The 16,253-nt window shown below is 46.4% G+C and overlaps 1 protein-coding gene across 3 annotated transcripts in view; it reads right to left on the bottom strand.

Moving 5' to 3' along the window:
- Positions 1-16,253, bottom strand: part of CPNE9 (copine family member 9) — a 367,100-nt gene that overhangs the window by 46,342 nt on the left and 304,505 nt on the right. For all 3 annotated transcript variants that reach the window (XM_056524690.1, XM_056524691.1, XM_056524692.1), the window contains 3 exons: positions 8,910-8,973; positions 3,832-3,935; positions 941-1,045 (listed from right to left, as the gene is read on the bottom strand). In XM_056524690.1, coding sequence (XP_056380665.1) covers positions 941-1,045; positions 3,832-3,935; positions 8,910-8,973 — 273 coding nt within the window. The remainder of the gene's footprint in view (positions 1-940; positions 1,046-3,831; positions 3,936-8,909; positions 8,974-16,253) is intronic.

The raw sequence follows: 16,253 nt of genomic DNA, 5'->3' as shown, positions 1-16,253 counted from the left end.
ATTAGTTTTTAGACACTGTTCCTGTTTTTTTTTTTTTTTTTTTTACATTTTGTTATGTTTAGGCCTTGTGTTGAAAAAAAAAAATAAAAAAAAATAAGTCCTGGGTGAAAGGTCTGAATATTTATGTTAAAAGAGAACTGTAGTGCAATATAACTTAGGGGATAAGTTATCAATCGTGGGGGGGGGGGGGGGGTCTGACTGCTGGGGACCCCCGCGATCTCCTGTATGGGGCCGCTGCAGTCTAGAGGAAGAGCTGTGTCGTCCCCAGCAGGAAGCCACCCTCCATGTATATCTATGGGATACATGGAGGGGGCGTGTCGGCCGCCGCGTCATGCGGGGACGGTACGCCTTCTTCCAGCATACTGCCACGTCCTGTACAGGAGATCGCAGGGGGGAGGTCCAGCGGTTATATTGCATAAGGATAAGTTATATTGCATTTCAGTTCTCCTTTAATGGAATATTTTAGTTTTTCCTTTTAGTTTGTCATTAGGGGGCATTGAGTGCAGAAAGATGGAGAAAACTAGAGTTTGGTTGAGTTTTAGCACAAAGCCACAACATGACAAAAGTGAGAGGGCCTAAATACTTTCCCAATGCACTGCACACACACACACACACACATACACACAACATAACAAAAGTGAGAGGGCCTAAATACTTTCCCGATGCACTGCACACACACACACACACACACACACATACACACACACAACATACTTGGGTTGTCCAAATGTGCAGTTTAATGTCTGTGCACATAGCAGCGGTAGATGCATTTGAGGGGACCAGACAGCAAGGGTCAGAGAAAACCCTCCACAACAGACTGATATTTAGTTCCATTAAACCCATCTGCTTGCCAGGTCTTTGATATTAGGGGACAACAGGAATACAAGTGTTAGGGGCTACAGAGATAACACCTGGAGAATGGATCCAGGAATTCCCGGACCTGTCATAGTCACCGTTGCACAGCGCTCGCACAGGGATAGTGAATGGCTGCCACACAGGGTTCAATGTGTTCTTCACAACTTCTGTTTTGTGGCAAATTGTGAACCTGTAAGATAAGATAAAGGATTGTTTTCATTTATCATAATGGTCAGATCATGAAATGTTCTGTGAGATACTTTGGAGGGATTGCCTGTGTGCCAGTTTGCTGACATACTAAAGTTCCAAATTAAAATTGTACTTCCATTTTTAAAAAGGCCTCTGAAAAATGAAGGAAGCAATCTGACTGGTTGCCATGGGCAACTGCGCCACTCTTCCTCTGCACAGGTTTTACCCTTAAAGGGGATGTCCAGGATTAGAAAAAATGAATGCTTTTTTTTTTTTTTAACACGGCATCTCCGTAGTATTGCAGCTCAGAACTAATCACTACAAGTAGACTTAAAAGGGTACTCCGCCCCTAGACATCTTATCCCCTATCCTTTGGATAGGGGATAAGATGTCTGATCGTGGGGGACACCCCGCGATCTCGGCTGCGGTACCCCAGACATCTGGTGCACGAAGCGAACTTCGCTCCGTGCCGGATGATTGGCAGGGCAGATGCTCATGACATCACTGCCATGCCCCGCTCCTGACATAACTGCCATGCCCCGCTCCTGACATCACTGCCATGCCCCGCTCCTGACATCACGGCCATGCCCCGCTCCTGACATCACTGCCATGCCCCGCTCCTAACATCACTGCCATGCCCCGCTCCTGACATCCCTGCCATGCCCCGCTCCTAACATCACTGCCATGCCCCGCTCCTAACATCACTGCCATGCCCCGCTCCTGACATCACTGCCATGCCCCGCTCCTGACATCACTGCCATGCCCCGCTCCTAACATCACTGCCATGCCCCGCTCCTAACATCACTGCCATGCCCCGCTCCTGACATCACTGCCATGCCCCGCTCCTAACATCACTGCCATGCCCCACTCCTAACATCACTGCCATGCCCCGCTCCTGACATCACTGCCATGCCCCGCTCCTAACATCACTGCCATGCCCCGCTCCTGACATCACTGCCATGCCCCGCTCCTGACATCACTGCCATGCCCCGCTCCTAACATCACTGCCATGCCCCGCTCCTGACATCACTGCCATGCCCCGCTCCTGACATCACTGCCATGCCCCGCTCCTAACATCACTGCCATGCCCCGCTCCTAACATCACTGCCATGCCCCGCTCCTGACATCACTGCCATGCCCCGCTCCTAACATCACTGCCATGCCCCGCTCCTAACATCACTGCCATGCCCCGCTCCTGACATCACTGCCATGCCCCGCTCCTAACATCACTGCCATGCCCCGCTCCTGACATCACTGCCATGCCCCGCTCCTGACATCACTGCCATGCCCCGCTCCTAACATCACTGCCATGCCCCGCTCCTAACATCACTGCCATGCCCCACTCCTGACATCACTGCCATGCCCCGCTCCTAACATCACTGCCATGCCCCGCTCCTGACATCACTGCCATGCCCCGCTCCTGACATCACTGCCATGCCCCGCTCCTAACATCACTGCCATGCCCCGCTCCTGACATCACTGCCATGCCCCGCTCCTGACATCACTGCCATGCCCCGCTCCTAACATCACTGCCATGCCCCGCTCCTAACATCACTGCCATGCCCCGCTCCTGACATCACTGCCATGCCCCGCTCCTAACATCACTGCCATGCCCCGCTCCTAACATCACTGCCATGCCCCGCTCCTAACATCACTGCCATGCCCCGCTTCTAACATCACTGCCATGCCCCGCTCCTGACATCACTGCCATGCCCCGCTCCTAACATCACTGCCATGCCCCGCTCCTAACATCACTGCCATGCCCCGCTCCTAACATCACTGCCATGCCCCGCTCCTGACATCACTGCCATGCCCCGCTCCTAACATCACTGCCATGCCCCGCTCCTGACATCACTGCCATGCCCCGCTCCTAACATCACTGCCATGCCCCGCTCCTGACATCACTGCCATGCCCCGCTCCTGACATCACTGCCATGCCCCGCTCCTGACATCACTGCCATGCCCCGCTCCTGACATCACTGCCATGCCCCGCTCCTGACATCACTGCCATGCCCCGCTCCTGACATCACTGCCATGCCCCGCTCCTGACATCACTGCCATGCCCCGCTCCTGACATCACTGCCATGCCCCGCTCCTGACATCACTGCCATGCCCCGCTCCTGACATCACTGCCATGCCCCGCTCCTGACATCACTGCCATGCCCCCTCAATGCAAGCCTATGACTTGCATTGAGGGGGCATGGCCGTGATGTCACGAGCCTCCGGAGCTGCACCCAACGCCCTAAACCAGTGGTCTTCAACCTGCGGACCTCCAGATGTTGCAAAACTACAACTCCCAGCATGCCCGGACAGCCGTTGGCTGTCCGGGCATGCTTGGAGTTGTAGTTTTGCAACATCTGGAGGTCCGCAGGTTGAAGATCACTGCTCTAAACAAACGCCGGGTGCAGCAGGGAGATCGCGAGGGTCCCCAGCGGCAGGACCCCTGCAATCAGACATCTTATCCCCTATCCTTTGGATAGGGGATAAGATTTCTAGGGGCGGAGTACCCATTTAACGGCAATACCAGACGCAACTCATAGACACGTGGTGTTTTTTTGAGGACAGCAGTCATGTCACTCTATTCCTGGACAGCCCCTTTAAAGGCAAATGTTAATGACCAGTTGCAGGGCAGCTTGTTGGTTTTAGTTCAATCTTAGAAGGTTCTTCCAGCATATAATAATCAATGTGCTATGTAATTGTTACTTACGGGTGGGAGATTCCCTAGAATGTGCCCTTTTTCCACCCTGTAAAATGCTTTTATAATAAGAAGTCACTAGTCAGACTTACGTGCCATCTTCATTACTCCGGTAGAATACGAGGAAAGGGTCTGACTTCCCGAAGAAGTCTTTCTTGTCCAACTTATTAGCGCACAGCTGCAAAGTAACAATGTCCTATAAAAGGAGAACATGCTGGTTACACGAACGCACCTCTAATAAGAACCTATGGACAGCTTGACTGGAAGCCAATAAGTGGTCAAGCTTAATTTCTTATTATTTAGCCATCTCATTACTGTTTAGAAAGAGACATTACCTTATGATCCTGGACCCCAAAACAAAATCTGTCATTTATATAGAAAAGAAGCATTTGGACCTATCATGCACCAGGGCCTGGGTAACCTATGCACCCACACAGTACTCCGTTCCACTGGTTTCGCTTGTTTTTGAGGCTTATATAGCAGAGACAAGGAACCACGAAAAATGTGTCTCCTGTTTGGCAGTAAGTATATATTGTATCTACTCTCCATATGGTACTGCAACTCAACACCATTCAAGTCAAGGGGAGTACCAGGCACAGCCATTCATATAAAGGCATCACTATGTCTGTGTAAATGACCCAGCTTTTGAAGGAATGCCTTAGCCCCTTCATTGTCTTAATCAGAGGAGGTCTTAAAGATTAAGACACTAATATTCTGATAAACCTTTGGGCTCCTAAGGTTTAACAGAAGACAACCCCATTTGGAGTTCGCATTAAAGAGGTTATCCATTAAAAAACTGGCTCCAGAAAGTTAAACAGATTTGTAAATTACTTCTATTAAAAAATCTTAATCCTTTCAGTACTTATGAGCTGCTGAAGTGGAGTTGTTCTTTTCTAAGTGCTCTCTAATGACACCTGTCTCAGGAACTCTCCAGAGTAGAAACAAATCCCCATAGCAAAACTCTTTTACTCTGTGCAGTTCAAGCAGAGATGTCAGCAGAGAGCACTTTTGGCAGGCAGAAAAGAACAACTCACCTTCAGCAGCTGATAACTATTGGAAGGATTAAGATTTTTTGATAGAAGTTATTTACAAATCTGCAACAACAAAGAAAAGTATGCACTCACCGCTGCTAACCTGCTACGGGCTCCGAGATCACGACGGCATGAATGTAGACGGTAAGGGGCGCTCAGAGGCTACGCCGGCTGTTTCGGACGTAGGAACGTCCTTCTTCCGGTCAATCCTTGTCTCCTGACTGTATAGGAGGCCGGAAGAAGGACGTTCCTATGTCCGAAACAGCCGGCATAGCCTCTGAGCGCCCCTTACCGTCTACATTCATGCCGTGGTGATCCCGGACTCGGAGCCCGTAGCAGCTTACCAGCGGTGAGTGCATACTTTTCTTTGTTGTTGCATATATCGATACTTTACCTAGTGTATGCACCCCGCAGGTGCTGCGTATATATAGAAGTGAGTCCGGACGCTCCTAGCGGTTACCTTCTGGTATGGTATGTTTGCTTTTTCCACCTATTTGGTTTGCTACCTGCTGTGCTCTCTCCTTCTTGGATTTTTTATTTACAAATCTGTTTAACTTTCTAGAGCGAGTTGATATTTAAAAAAATAAAAAAAAGTTTTTTCCTGGAATACCCCTTTAATCTACAAAGGAGGCACTATGAAGGTCCTCCTTTGTACAGGGGGCATTAAAATGTCACAGATAATAAAGGTAGTATACTGTCATCAGTGTATGTTTTTATAGTTGTGTGTTATTTGTGCACAGTTTTTGGGCTTTATTTATTTATATAGTATGGCAGCATTTTTATGTGTTTAGTACAATGTGCCATACTGTGTGTGTGCACTTACCTATGCATACCCTTACCACTGGAGTTAAACCTGATCAATGTGCAACCACCATTAACACCTTTGCACTATTCTTTTTAATACTATTCTTGGGTGGCAGAGGGCTGTTTGGGCTCAGCCTTTTATCCTCAGGGGCAAAAATGTCCATCTCCTCTTCCACAACAATGCTCTAAAAATCTAGACTTTGCAGAAAGTCTTGGAATGAAGTGTGTGATTGGAGTTGATAACCTCTTCCCTATTATGATTGCTGGTTTGTTACTACAGTTCTACTGCAATTAACATGTAAAAGGAAAAGATGATGAAGGGGCAACATGGCTGACGATGATTGCCGGTGAGCAGCAATACCTTACAGTGCATCAGCCTGGCAATCATGGCATCAGACTGTGCCAAGATGGCCGCCTCCCTATGTAATGTCTGGGAAGTCCCTGATCACTTATCGCAAACAACTACAGCTTGAAAGATGAAAATCCTTATCCCAAAGCTTAATCTTGTATCCGAGGAGAAAACACTGCGGCTGATTGTACTGTGTGTTTAGCAGGCTCTGTCAGACCTATATGTTGGGGGACTTTAAATTATACTTATGACAGATGCCATTTAGTGGCATCTGTCATACAAAGGGTCCTGTGTTAAAGAAGAAAAAAAAAACGTTGACTGTACCACACATTTTTACTGGATCCAGCTCAGTAGAATAGCATGAAGGTCTGCAATTTACATAGACTGTTTACATGTGCAGTACGCCTTCAGTCCCTTGACAATAGTCTCTCTACTAGCCAGTCAGGACCCTGCTTTATAATGACAAAGGGGCTCTTTTTGACTGGCTGCTACTCTTTCCAATCATATCAGCTGATCGCCAGGGAGTATATAGAGACCCTATAGTCCTATGATGGATTCATTTTGATCTGTTTTGTAATGGAGTGGATTCTAATGGCTCTTGACAGATCATACAGACATATAATGGTTCCTTATGTAGAAGAAGACCACGGCACTCGCTCCGGATGCAATTAAAATTCCTTATTCCCGTTGAGGTACATAAGAACGTCAGGAGGGGGAGAAGAGACGGGAAGAGATTTGTCCTGTCTCTTCTCCCCCCTCCTGACGTTCTTATGTCCCTCAAGCGGGAATAAAGAATTTTAATTGCATCCGGAGCTAGTGCCGTGGTCTTCTTCTACATAAGGTATATTGCATCGAGCTATGTCTTTCACCACCCAGCACCGGGCGGAGCAATCAGTTATTGAATATTGGCTGGTCAGAGCTGATCCACAGGATTGTGCCACAGAGGAAGATAGGCAGTGCCGACTGTACATTCTCTTTGGACACTTTTATATAATGGTTCCATTAGGATTGGGGCAGCATGTCACCAGGTACCAAAGGAAGCTGAAGGAAATAGTAAGATTGTTAACAAAGACTAACCTTGATGCTTTAAAGGGGTACTCCGCTGCTCAGTGTTTGGAACAAACTGTTCCGAACGCTGGAGTCGGTGACAGGAGCTCGTGACTTCATATGCACGCCCCCTCATGACATCACACCCCGCCCCCACAATTCAAGTCTATGGGAGAGGGCGTGGCGGCTGTCATGCCCCCTCCCATAGACTTGCATTGAGGGGTGGGGCGTGACATCATAAGTGGCAGTGCTATCGAGCTCCGCTGGCTCCAGCGTTCGGAACAGTTTGTTCCAAACACTGAGCAGCGGAGTACTAAGGGGTCTGAGAACTATAAATGATGCATCATTATTGGGGAAGGGGGTGGGGGCTGTAATAGATTTTTCATTAGTGCTCAGGAGCTTCAAGTCACACCAACATATGCCCTTATAGATATTCTGAGTGTTTAAGGTACAACTTTAACTTGGGTGTTCTGTTCTCGAGTGCCTTGCCATGTGATTCTGTCTGAGTGGGCATATGTGGGCAAAACCAATACACAGGCCCCACTTGCCTGTGCAGGTCTCTAGGGGTGAAGTATAATACCAGTGTTCAAAAAGAGAAAATTTCACCCTGTATCTTGCTTCACCCCACATGTCAGTTATATGTTTTTCAAAAAGTACAGAAAAGCATGGTATATTACACTATCCCAATGCACAAAAAACATGTGCAGATGTAAAGAAGGTAAAACAAAGTGAGAATTATGCCCTATTGCAATGCCCTTTACCAAAGAAGATCTATGGGTACAGTGACCCCTCTACCTACGATGGCCCCGACATACGATAATTTCAACATGCGATGGCCTCTCAGAAGCCATCGCATGTTGAAGGCAGCATCAACATACGATGCTTTTTTTATGTCGGGACCATCGCATAAACGGCTATCCAGCAGCGCTGACTGCTTCAGCTGCCATTTACGGTGCCCCGTGTGTTCCGCTGATGATCACTTACCTGTCCTCGGGGCTCCGGCACGTCCTCTTCGGGATCCCCTGCATCGTCGGCGCTCTCCATCGACGTCATCACGTCGCTGCGCTCGCTGTCTCGTCATCCAATAGGAGCGGCGTGCGTAGCGATGTGATGGCGGCGACGGAGAGTGCGGTTGCAGGGGAAGCAGAGGCCTTGCTGGAGCATTGGCGACACCTCGGGGACGCGGCGACAGCGATGGACGGCGACATCCCGGGCAGCGGTGACGAGCGGTGACGGTCCGGAGCAGCGGGGACACGTGAGTACAACTTCCTCGAACAGTGGTCTTCAACCTGCGGAGCTCCAGATGTTGCAAAACTACAACACCCAGCATGCCCGGACAGCCAACGGCTGTCCGGGCATGCTGGGTGTTGTAGTTTTGCAACATCTGGAGGTCCGCAGGTTGAAGACCACTGTCCTATACTTTACATTGCACGGATCCCTCAACATACGATGGTTTCAACAAACGATGGTCCGTTTGGAACGGATTACCATCGTATGTTGAGGGACCACTGTACTTTATTTCAAGCAATAGCATTTTTGATGCATTTGAACATGTACACTTGATGGATAGGAAAAACACTATATGAACTGTCCCTTACAGACAACTAGCGCACCCTGAGTAGTCTGATCCTGCACTTACACTCCCTTCAACCTATCTCCCGCTTATATACCAAATGTATGTTAGAAAGAAGAGAGCATGACTGTAGGATCAGACAGGGTTTGTTGTCCGTTACTATTGAGACATAGACTTGTGCATTGACATAAAATGATAGGAAATCTTTAAAGAAGAATAATTGCAAAAATGCTTTATTTTTCATTGTAGATCTACTGAAGCAATAAAAATAGGATTCAAAGGCAGACATAACCTTTCACACATGCCATGTGTCCTATAGCAGTGATGTGCTGCTCTTTTGTGTCAATGTGAAGAAATGATACAAACCCGACAATTGCTGAGCTCTTCTGCTGATAAGATTATGGTCCCACATTTCTTTCCTGGAATCCCCCTGGGTGAAAAAATGAAAAAAAAAGAAATACATACATAAAAGTATAAAAGAAAAGACTGAAATGCGATCATTTATCAACAGCGACAGCTGATTTCTATTGCTTATGGAGACCCAAAAAAGCTTGACAGATTGAGGTCTAAGGCCATTGTGGTATAGAAGACACCCAATTACTGTCTGTCTAGCTATCCTCTCTAAGGTTTACCGCTGTCCCTTTAAAGCTTGTTAGGCGTAAATGACAAACGCAGTAGAGAAAATACAATACAATCTCGGCAATCCTACAGAGGCTGGACCTGGAGCGGGGAACATTTTCCTCCACTTTAGCTGTGCACGCCTTGGCTTCATCGCTCTTCATTTGTTTCGATTCCTTGAAATGGATGAAAAGATTTCCCTCGTTCACTCCAAAATAAATCTTTATTTGTGACCTCTTTTACTTCTTCTTTACCGAAGAAGACAATAATGTTGCAAGGTCCACCTGGTTCCTCCTTATCATCAGGGTTCTCAGTGAATCGCATCCTAGGTAATAATTTTGTAAAGTCCAACAACCTCCCGGTGACTTTAAAGGTGTTTTCCAGTGTTGGAAAAAAGGGCGTGCTTTTTCCCAGGAACCGGTGGTCCACCCTTGTCCATGGGTTTTGTCTGGTATTGCAACTCATGAAATGGGAAAGGGCCAGAGTTCTAGACACAGCTTAAAGGGGTACTTCACCCCTAGACATAGCTTAAAGGGGTACTCCACCCCTAGACATCTTATCTAAAGGATAGGGGATAAGATGTCTGATCACGGAGGTCCCGCCGCTGGGACCCCTGCGATCTCTGTGCAGCACCCAGCGTTCCTTTAGAATGCTGGGTGCATGCGGTGGGGGGGTCGTGATGTCACAACCATGCCCCTCGTGACGTCACACCACACCCCCTCAATGCAAGTCTATGGGAGGGGGCGTGGCATCCGCCACGCCCCCTCCCATAGACTTGCATTGAGGGGGTGTGGTGTGACGTCACGAGGGGCGTGACAGTGACGTCCCAACCCCCGCTGCCTGTTCCAAACGCTGGGGCAGCGGAGTACCCCTTTAAGTTTGGTACCAATTCTTACAGACCCTGTGAATCTTAAACACATTTTTAAGTGTTACTATCATTTTAATAAAAAAACTTTTGACAAGTCATAGAAACGGAGTGAGAAATCAGCACCTTTCTAGGTGCTTCTCTACCTGTCTTTCTCCTAACTGCCAATGATGGACTCTATTGAAGTCTACTGAGCCTGCCTCTTACAGCGAGAAAAGAGATAGGGAGAGAAGCACTCCCAGAACACCCAGACCCTGAAAAGAGATAGGGAGAGAAGCACTCCCAGAACACCCAGACCCTGAAAAGAGATAGGGAGAGAAGCACTCCCAGAACACCCAGACCCTGAAAAGAGATAGGGAGAGAAGCACTCCCAGAACACCCAGACCCTGAAAAGAGATAGGGAGAGAAGCACTCCCAGAACACCCAGACCCTAAAAAGAGATAGGGAGAGAAGCACTCCCAGAACACCCAGACCCTGAAAAGAGATAGGGAGAGAAGCACTCCCAGAACACCCAGACCCTGAAAAGAGATAGGGAGAGAAGCACTCCCAGAACACCCAGACCCTGAAAAGAGATAGGGAGAGAAGCACTCCCAGAACACCCAGACCCTAAAAAGAGATAGGGAGAGAAGCACTCCCAGAACACCCAGACCCTGATCAAAACTTTTGCCATGTCCCTATGACATATCACAATTTTTTGCTTTGCCTCCATGGACATTTATCTCCTATCCACAGGATATTGGGTATATGTACAAAGGCAGAGGGTCCAACCGCATGGACTCCCTTTGATCATGAGAACAGGACTCCCGAGGCTCCCAAATGAGTAGACCAGTAGGGTGCATACTCGACTGTCACTCTATTCACTGTCTATTTATATGCTGAAGATAGTGTACTGTATTCAACTATTCTCAGCTCTCCCATATTAAAAACAAATGGAGCAGAGGTCAGGTATGTGCCCTGCCACTACATTCATTCTCTTTTTTAATGTTTTTTTATGGTTAGTATGTAACCACTATGGGGCTGTGTGATCCTAAACCTTTGATTCGGCTGTACTGTTATACATGTACTGTGCCATTAGGTTTATTTCTTTATTATGCCATTACACTGTTTACTATGCCTGTACTATGATATAATTGTGTTTCACTTTACCGTGATGTCCCTTTGTGTCAAGCATAAAAAAAGATAAAGGAACGCACAGGGAACTGCAGCAGGACAACGGGGACTCCGTTTATACCTGACACAATGGGAATTTTGCTGTAACCCCCATGTCCCCCCCTCCCCGAGTACTCCTTTAAAGGGGTTCTCCGGTGCTTAAATATCTTATCCCCTATCCAAAGGATAGGGGATAAGATGCCTGATCGCGGGAGTCCCGCCGCTGGGGACCCCCGTGATCATGCACGCAGCACCCCGTTTGTAATCAGACCCGGAGCGTGTTCGCTCCGGGTCTGATTATGGTCGACCGCAGGGCGGGCGGCGTGTGACGTCACGCCTCCGCCCCCGTGTGACGTCACGCTCCGCCCCTCAATGCAAGCCTACGGGAGGGGGCGTGACGTCACACGGGGGCGGAGGCGTGACGTCACACGCCGCCCGCCCTGTGGTCGCCGGTAATCAGTACCGGAGCGAACACGCTCCGGGCACTGATTACAAACGGGGTGCCGCGTGCATGATCGCAGGGGTCCCCAGCGGCGGGACTCCCGCGATCAAGCATCTTATCCCCTATCCTTTGGATAGGGGATAAGATGTTTAAGCACCGGAGTACCCCTTTAAGAAGGTGTGAAAGGAGCATAATGTGTGGATTTCCAGGAGTATGTATACATACAAGGGGTTGTAGTTGTAGTAAGGAATTGTTGCCAATGGATCCTCTTCCACAGAAAAGGACGTAGGGAAAAGTTATCAAAACCTGAGCAATTTTCAAAAAAGGCCTCAGAAAAATAAAGAAGCAACCCGATTAGTTGCTATGGGAAACTGCACCACTCTTCCTCTACACAGGTTTTGAGAAATCTCCCCAACAGTACTGTAAACTACATGTAAAGCTGGGAACTGCATTATACATTTTCCATTGGGACCAGACACTTTATATTAGTACTCTACGTGAAGTAAAACCTCCTTATATAAGGGCATATGGACGTCATACAGTGGCTCCTTTACTCATGATGTCTTATATCCAGATTAGATGAGATCTTACAAAATATTACAATAATTCTCTTGGTGGCTACAACTCAATGTAGATGATGACTGAATGTGGCTTCAAATATTAAAGTAACTTTTATTACCCTTCCTTTATTCATCTTTAAAGGGGTTATCCAGGTAAAAACTTTTTTTTATATATATATCAACTGGCTCCAGAAAGTTAAACAGATTTGTAAATTACTTCTATTAAAAAATCGTAATACTTTCAGTACTTATGAGCTGCTGAAGTTGAGTTGTTCTTTTCTGTCTAAGTGCTCTCTGATGACACTTGTCTCGGGAACCGCCCAGTTTAGAATCAAATCCCCATAGCAAACCTCTTCTACTCTGTGCAGTTCCCGAGACAAGCAGAGATGTCAGCAGAGAGTACTGTTGCCAGACAGAAAAAATCCACTCAACTTCAGCAGCTGATAATTATTGAAAGGATTAAGATTTTTTAATAGAAGTAATTTACAAATCTGTTTAACTGTCTGGAGCCAGTTGATTTAAAAAAAAAAAAAAAAAAGTTTTTTTCCTGGAATACCCCTTTAACCCCTTAAGGACGCAGGACGTAAATGTACGTCCTGGTGAGGTGGTACTTAACGCACCAGGACGTACATTTACGTCCTAAGCATAACCGCGGGCATCGGAGCGATGCCCGTGTCATGCGCGGCTGATCCCGGCTGCTGATCGCAGCCAGGGACCCGCCGGCAATGGCCGACGCCCGCGATCTCGCGGGCGTCCGCCATTAACCCCTCAGGTGCCGGGATCAATACAGATCCCGGCATCTGCGGCAGTTCGCGATTAAAATGAACGATCGGATCGCCCGCAGCGCTGCTGCGGGGATCCGATCATTCATAACGCCGCACGGAGGTCCCCTCTCCTGCCTCCGTGCGGCTCCCGGCGTCTCCTGCTCTGGTCTGTGATCGAGCAGACCAGAGCAGGAGATGACCGATAATACTGATCTGTTCTATGTCCTATACATAGAACAGATCAGTATTAGCAATCATGGTATTGCTATGAATAGTCCCCTATGGGGACTATTCAAGTGTAAAAAAAAATGTAAAAAAATGTAAAAGTAAAAGTAAAAAAAAAGTGAAAAATCCCCTCCCCCAATAAAAAAGTAAAACGTCCGTTTTTTCCTATTTTACCCCCAAAAAGCGTAAAAAACATTTTTTATAGACATATTTGGTATCGCCGCGTGCGTAAATGTCCGAACTATTAAAATAAAATGTTAATGATCCCGTACGGTGAACGGCGTGAACGAAAAAAAATTTAAAAAGTCCAAAATTCCTACTTTTTTAATACATTTTATTAAAAAAAAAATTATAAAAAATGTATTAAAAGTTTTTTATATACAAATGTGGTATCAAAAAAAAGTACAGATCATGGCGCAAAAAATGAGCCCCCATACCGCCGCTTATACGGAAAAATAAAAAAGTTATAGGTCATCAAAATAAAGGGATTATAAACGTACTAATTTGGTTAAAAAGTTTGTGATTTTTTTTAAGCGCAACAATAATATAAAAGTATGTAATAATGGGTATCATTTTAATCGTATTGACCCTCAGAATAAAGAACACATGTCATTTTTACCAGAAATTGTACGGCGTGAAAACAAAACCTTCCAAAATTAGCAAAATTGCGTTTTTCGTTTTAATTTCCCCACAAAAATAGTGTTTTTTGGTTGCGCCATACATTTTATGATATAATGAGTGATGTCATTACAAAGGACAACTGGTCGCGCAAAAAACAAGCCCTCATACTAGTCTGTGGATGAAAATATAAAAGAGTTATGATTTTTAGAAGGCGAGGAGGAAAAAATGAAAAAGTAAAAATTAAATTGTCTGAGTCCTTAAGGCCAAAATGGGCTGAGTCCTTAAGGGGTTAATCAATCCAGGTGCATTAAAGGGGTACTCCTCCCCTAGACATCTTATACACTATCCAAAGGATAGGGCATAAGATGTCTCATCGCAGGGGTCTTGCTGCTGGGGATCCCCCGCATTCTCGGTGCCGAATGAGTGGCAATGTGGGGCGGAGGCTTGTGACTTCCTGACTTCAAGAGTCGGCCACACCCCTTGTGATGTCACGGCTATGCCCTCTCAATGCAAGTCTATGGGAGGGGGCATGATGGCCATCACGCCACCTCCCATAGACTTGCATTGAGGGGGCGTGGCCATGACATCACGAGCGTGGTGGAGCTGTGACGTCACAAGCCTCTGGCACTGCACCACGCTCTAAACGAATGCTGGGTGCAGCAGGGAGATTGCAGGGAGTCTTGGGGCGGAGTACCTCTTTAAGCTAGGTCTCTATGGCAGCGTTTGGTCGTGGTAAAACTGAGCATTGGGCAACCACTATGGGGAACATTTTTAACTCATGATATTTGCAAGAATTCTAATCATGAGGCCATGGAGGTATGGCCTAACTCTGCAGGGGGCATCATTGAGTATTAGCGTCTATAATAACTGTCCCCAATAGTAACTCTTTACATAGATACATTAGACTCAAGGTATTGTACAGGATACAGGAAGCCTATATATCTGTGTTATGGAGACCTTTGGCAGACACAAGCGATATGTAAAGCAGCCCCTTAATAAGACAGGTGTCCAGGGGCTGAACAAATTGAGTGGCTGTCTCCCAGCACAAATCACAAGGATTATCCCGTGCCACCTAAACGAGGAGCTCATTAGCATTGACGCTGTGTGCACGAGCGCCTACAAATCGCACTCGCAAAAAAACAACATTGTTTGACAGTTCATTAGCAAAGGAGGAAAATATAAAATAAATAGACGGCAGCAGGCACACTGGCATTTCACAGCCTAATGAACTAATCTTCCTCAAGAATGGATGCCCTATTACCCAGCGTCTGCAGAGCCTATACTGGCAGAGACTTGTTTAGCAAGTATTAAAATTGATAAACCCTTGCTGACCTGGATTGTTGCCTACTGAGATGTGGTCCTAAGATGTGGTCTAACAGCTCCTCCTCATGAATATTCATTTGGCCCTGTGACTAGTGGCCTTAAGTTACGTCACTGCGGAGGGCCAGATGTACCGTATATGCAGGCAGATTGGAGCACCTAGGGTGTAAAGAAATGCCCCAAGTGCAAAAAATGCCCTAATTTACATGTTATTAAAAATGAATTTTTACAGACAAAAGGAGCAGCGGAGATGTTACAATGTAACTCTCAGTACCATGCCCTATTAACCCTTATCAGCAGGTTCAATTCTGTTAACCTGCTGATAGTTTCCCTTTAAAGTGAATGTCATTTTGTTTGCTTCTCTTTGTGCTGATGTTTTTTTTTTAAAGGTGTTTTCCAGCCCAAAATTATTGATGGCCTATCCACAGGATAGGTCATCAATCGTTAATCAGCAGGGTGCCAACACCCAACACCCCTGCCGATCAGCACAGCTGCAGCACTAGAAAAAACATTGTATGGGGGCCGGAAGCCAAGGTTCCATACAGTGTTTTTTGTAGTTGAACTCTGCAGAGCAGCTTCTATTGAAATGAATAGGAGCCAGAACCCAGCACCACCACTACAAATAACATACAAAGACAAGGATTAAAAAAGGAAAACATACAGGTACACCAAGGAAGATGCCAAAGTGTCAGGCTAGAAGACTAAAAGAAATATGCCTTGAAAATAGAAAATACTGAACAAATGAAGAACACGTAAAGCTAAAAGAAATAAATATGTTTCTAATGAGACATGTAAAGGTAATGCCTGAAGATATCAATTACATTTACCTATCATTTATGATATGAGCTTACATGTCAGGTACAGGGCCAGGAGAGAAGACAGTCATTACCATTAACAGTCAATGCACAGGTAGACATAGAAATGTTAAACACTTTTCTCGCTCCATCGACAGAAAATAGGTTTGGAGATAAAGTAATTTTTTTCAGAATAATAATGTATATTGCCAAAAAGAATATAACATTAAATAGGCACTGTCATAAAAAAAAAAAAAAAAAAACATTTGACCAAAACCTTTAATTGGTTGGGGTCTGAGTGTTCAGACCCTAAATGATCACGAGAATGAGCTGGGAGAATTGCGTGTTTAGC

Source organism: Hyla sarda, chromosome 6 (genome assembly GCF_029499605.1).
Source record: "Hyla sarda isolate aHylSar1 chromosome 6, aHylSar1.hap1, whole genome shotgun sequence".
Classification (NCBI taxonomy): Eukaryota; Metazoa; Chordata; class Amphibia; order Anura; family Hylidae; genus Hyla; species Hyla sarda.
The sequence above is the reverse complement of the archived record's forward strand: the minus strand, read 5'-3'. Positions and strand labels throughout refer to the sequence as shown.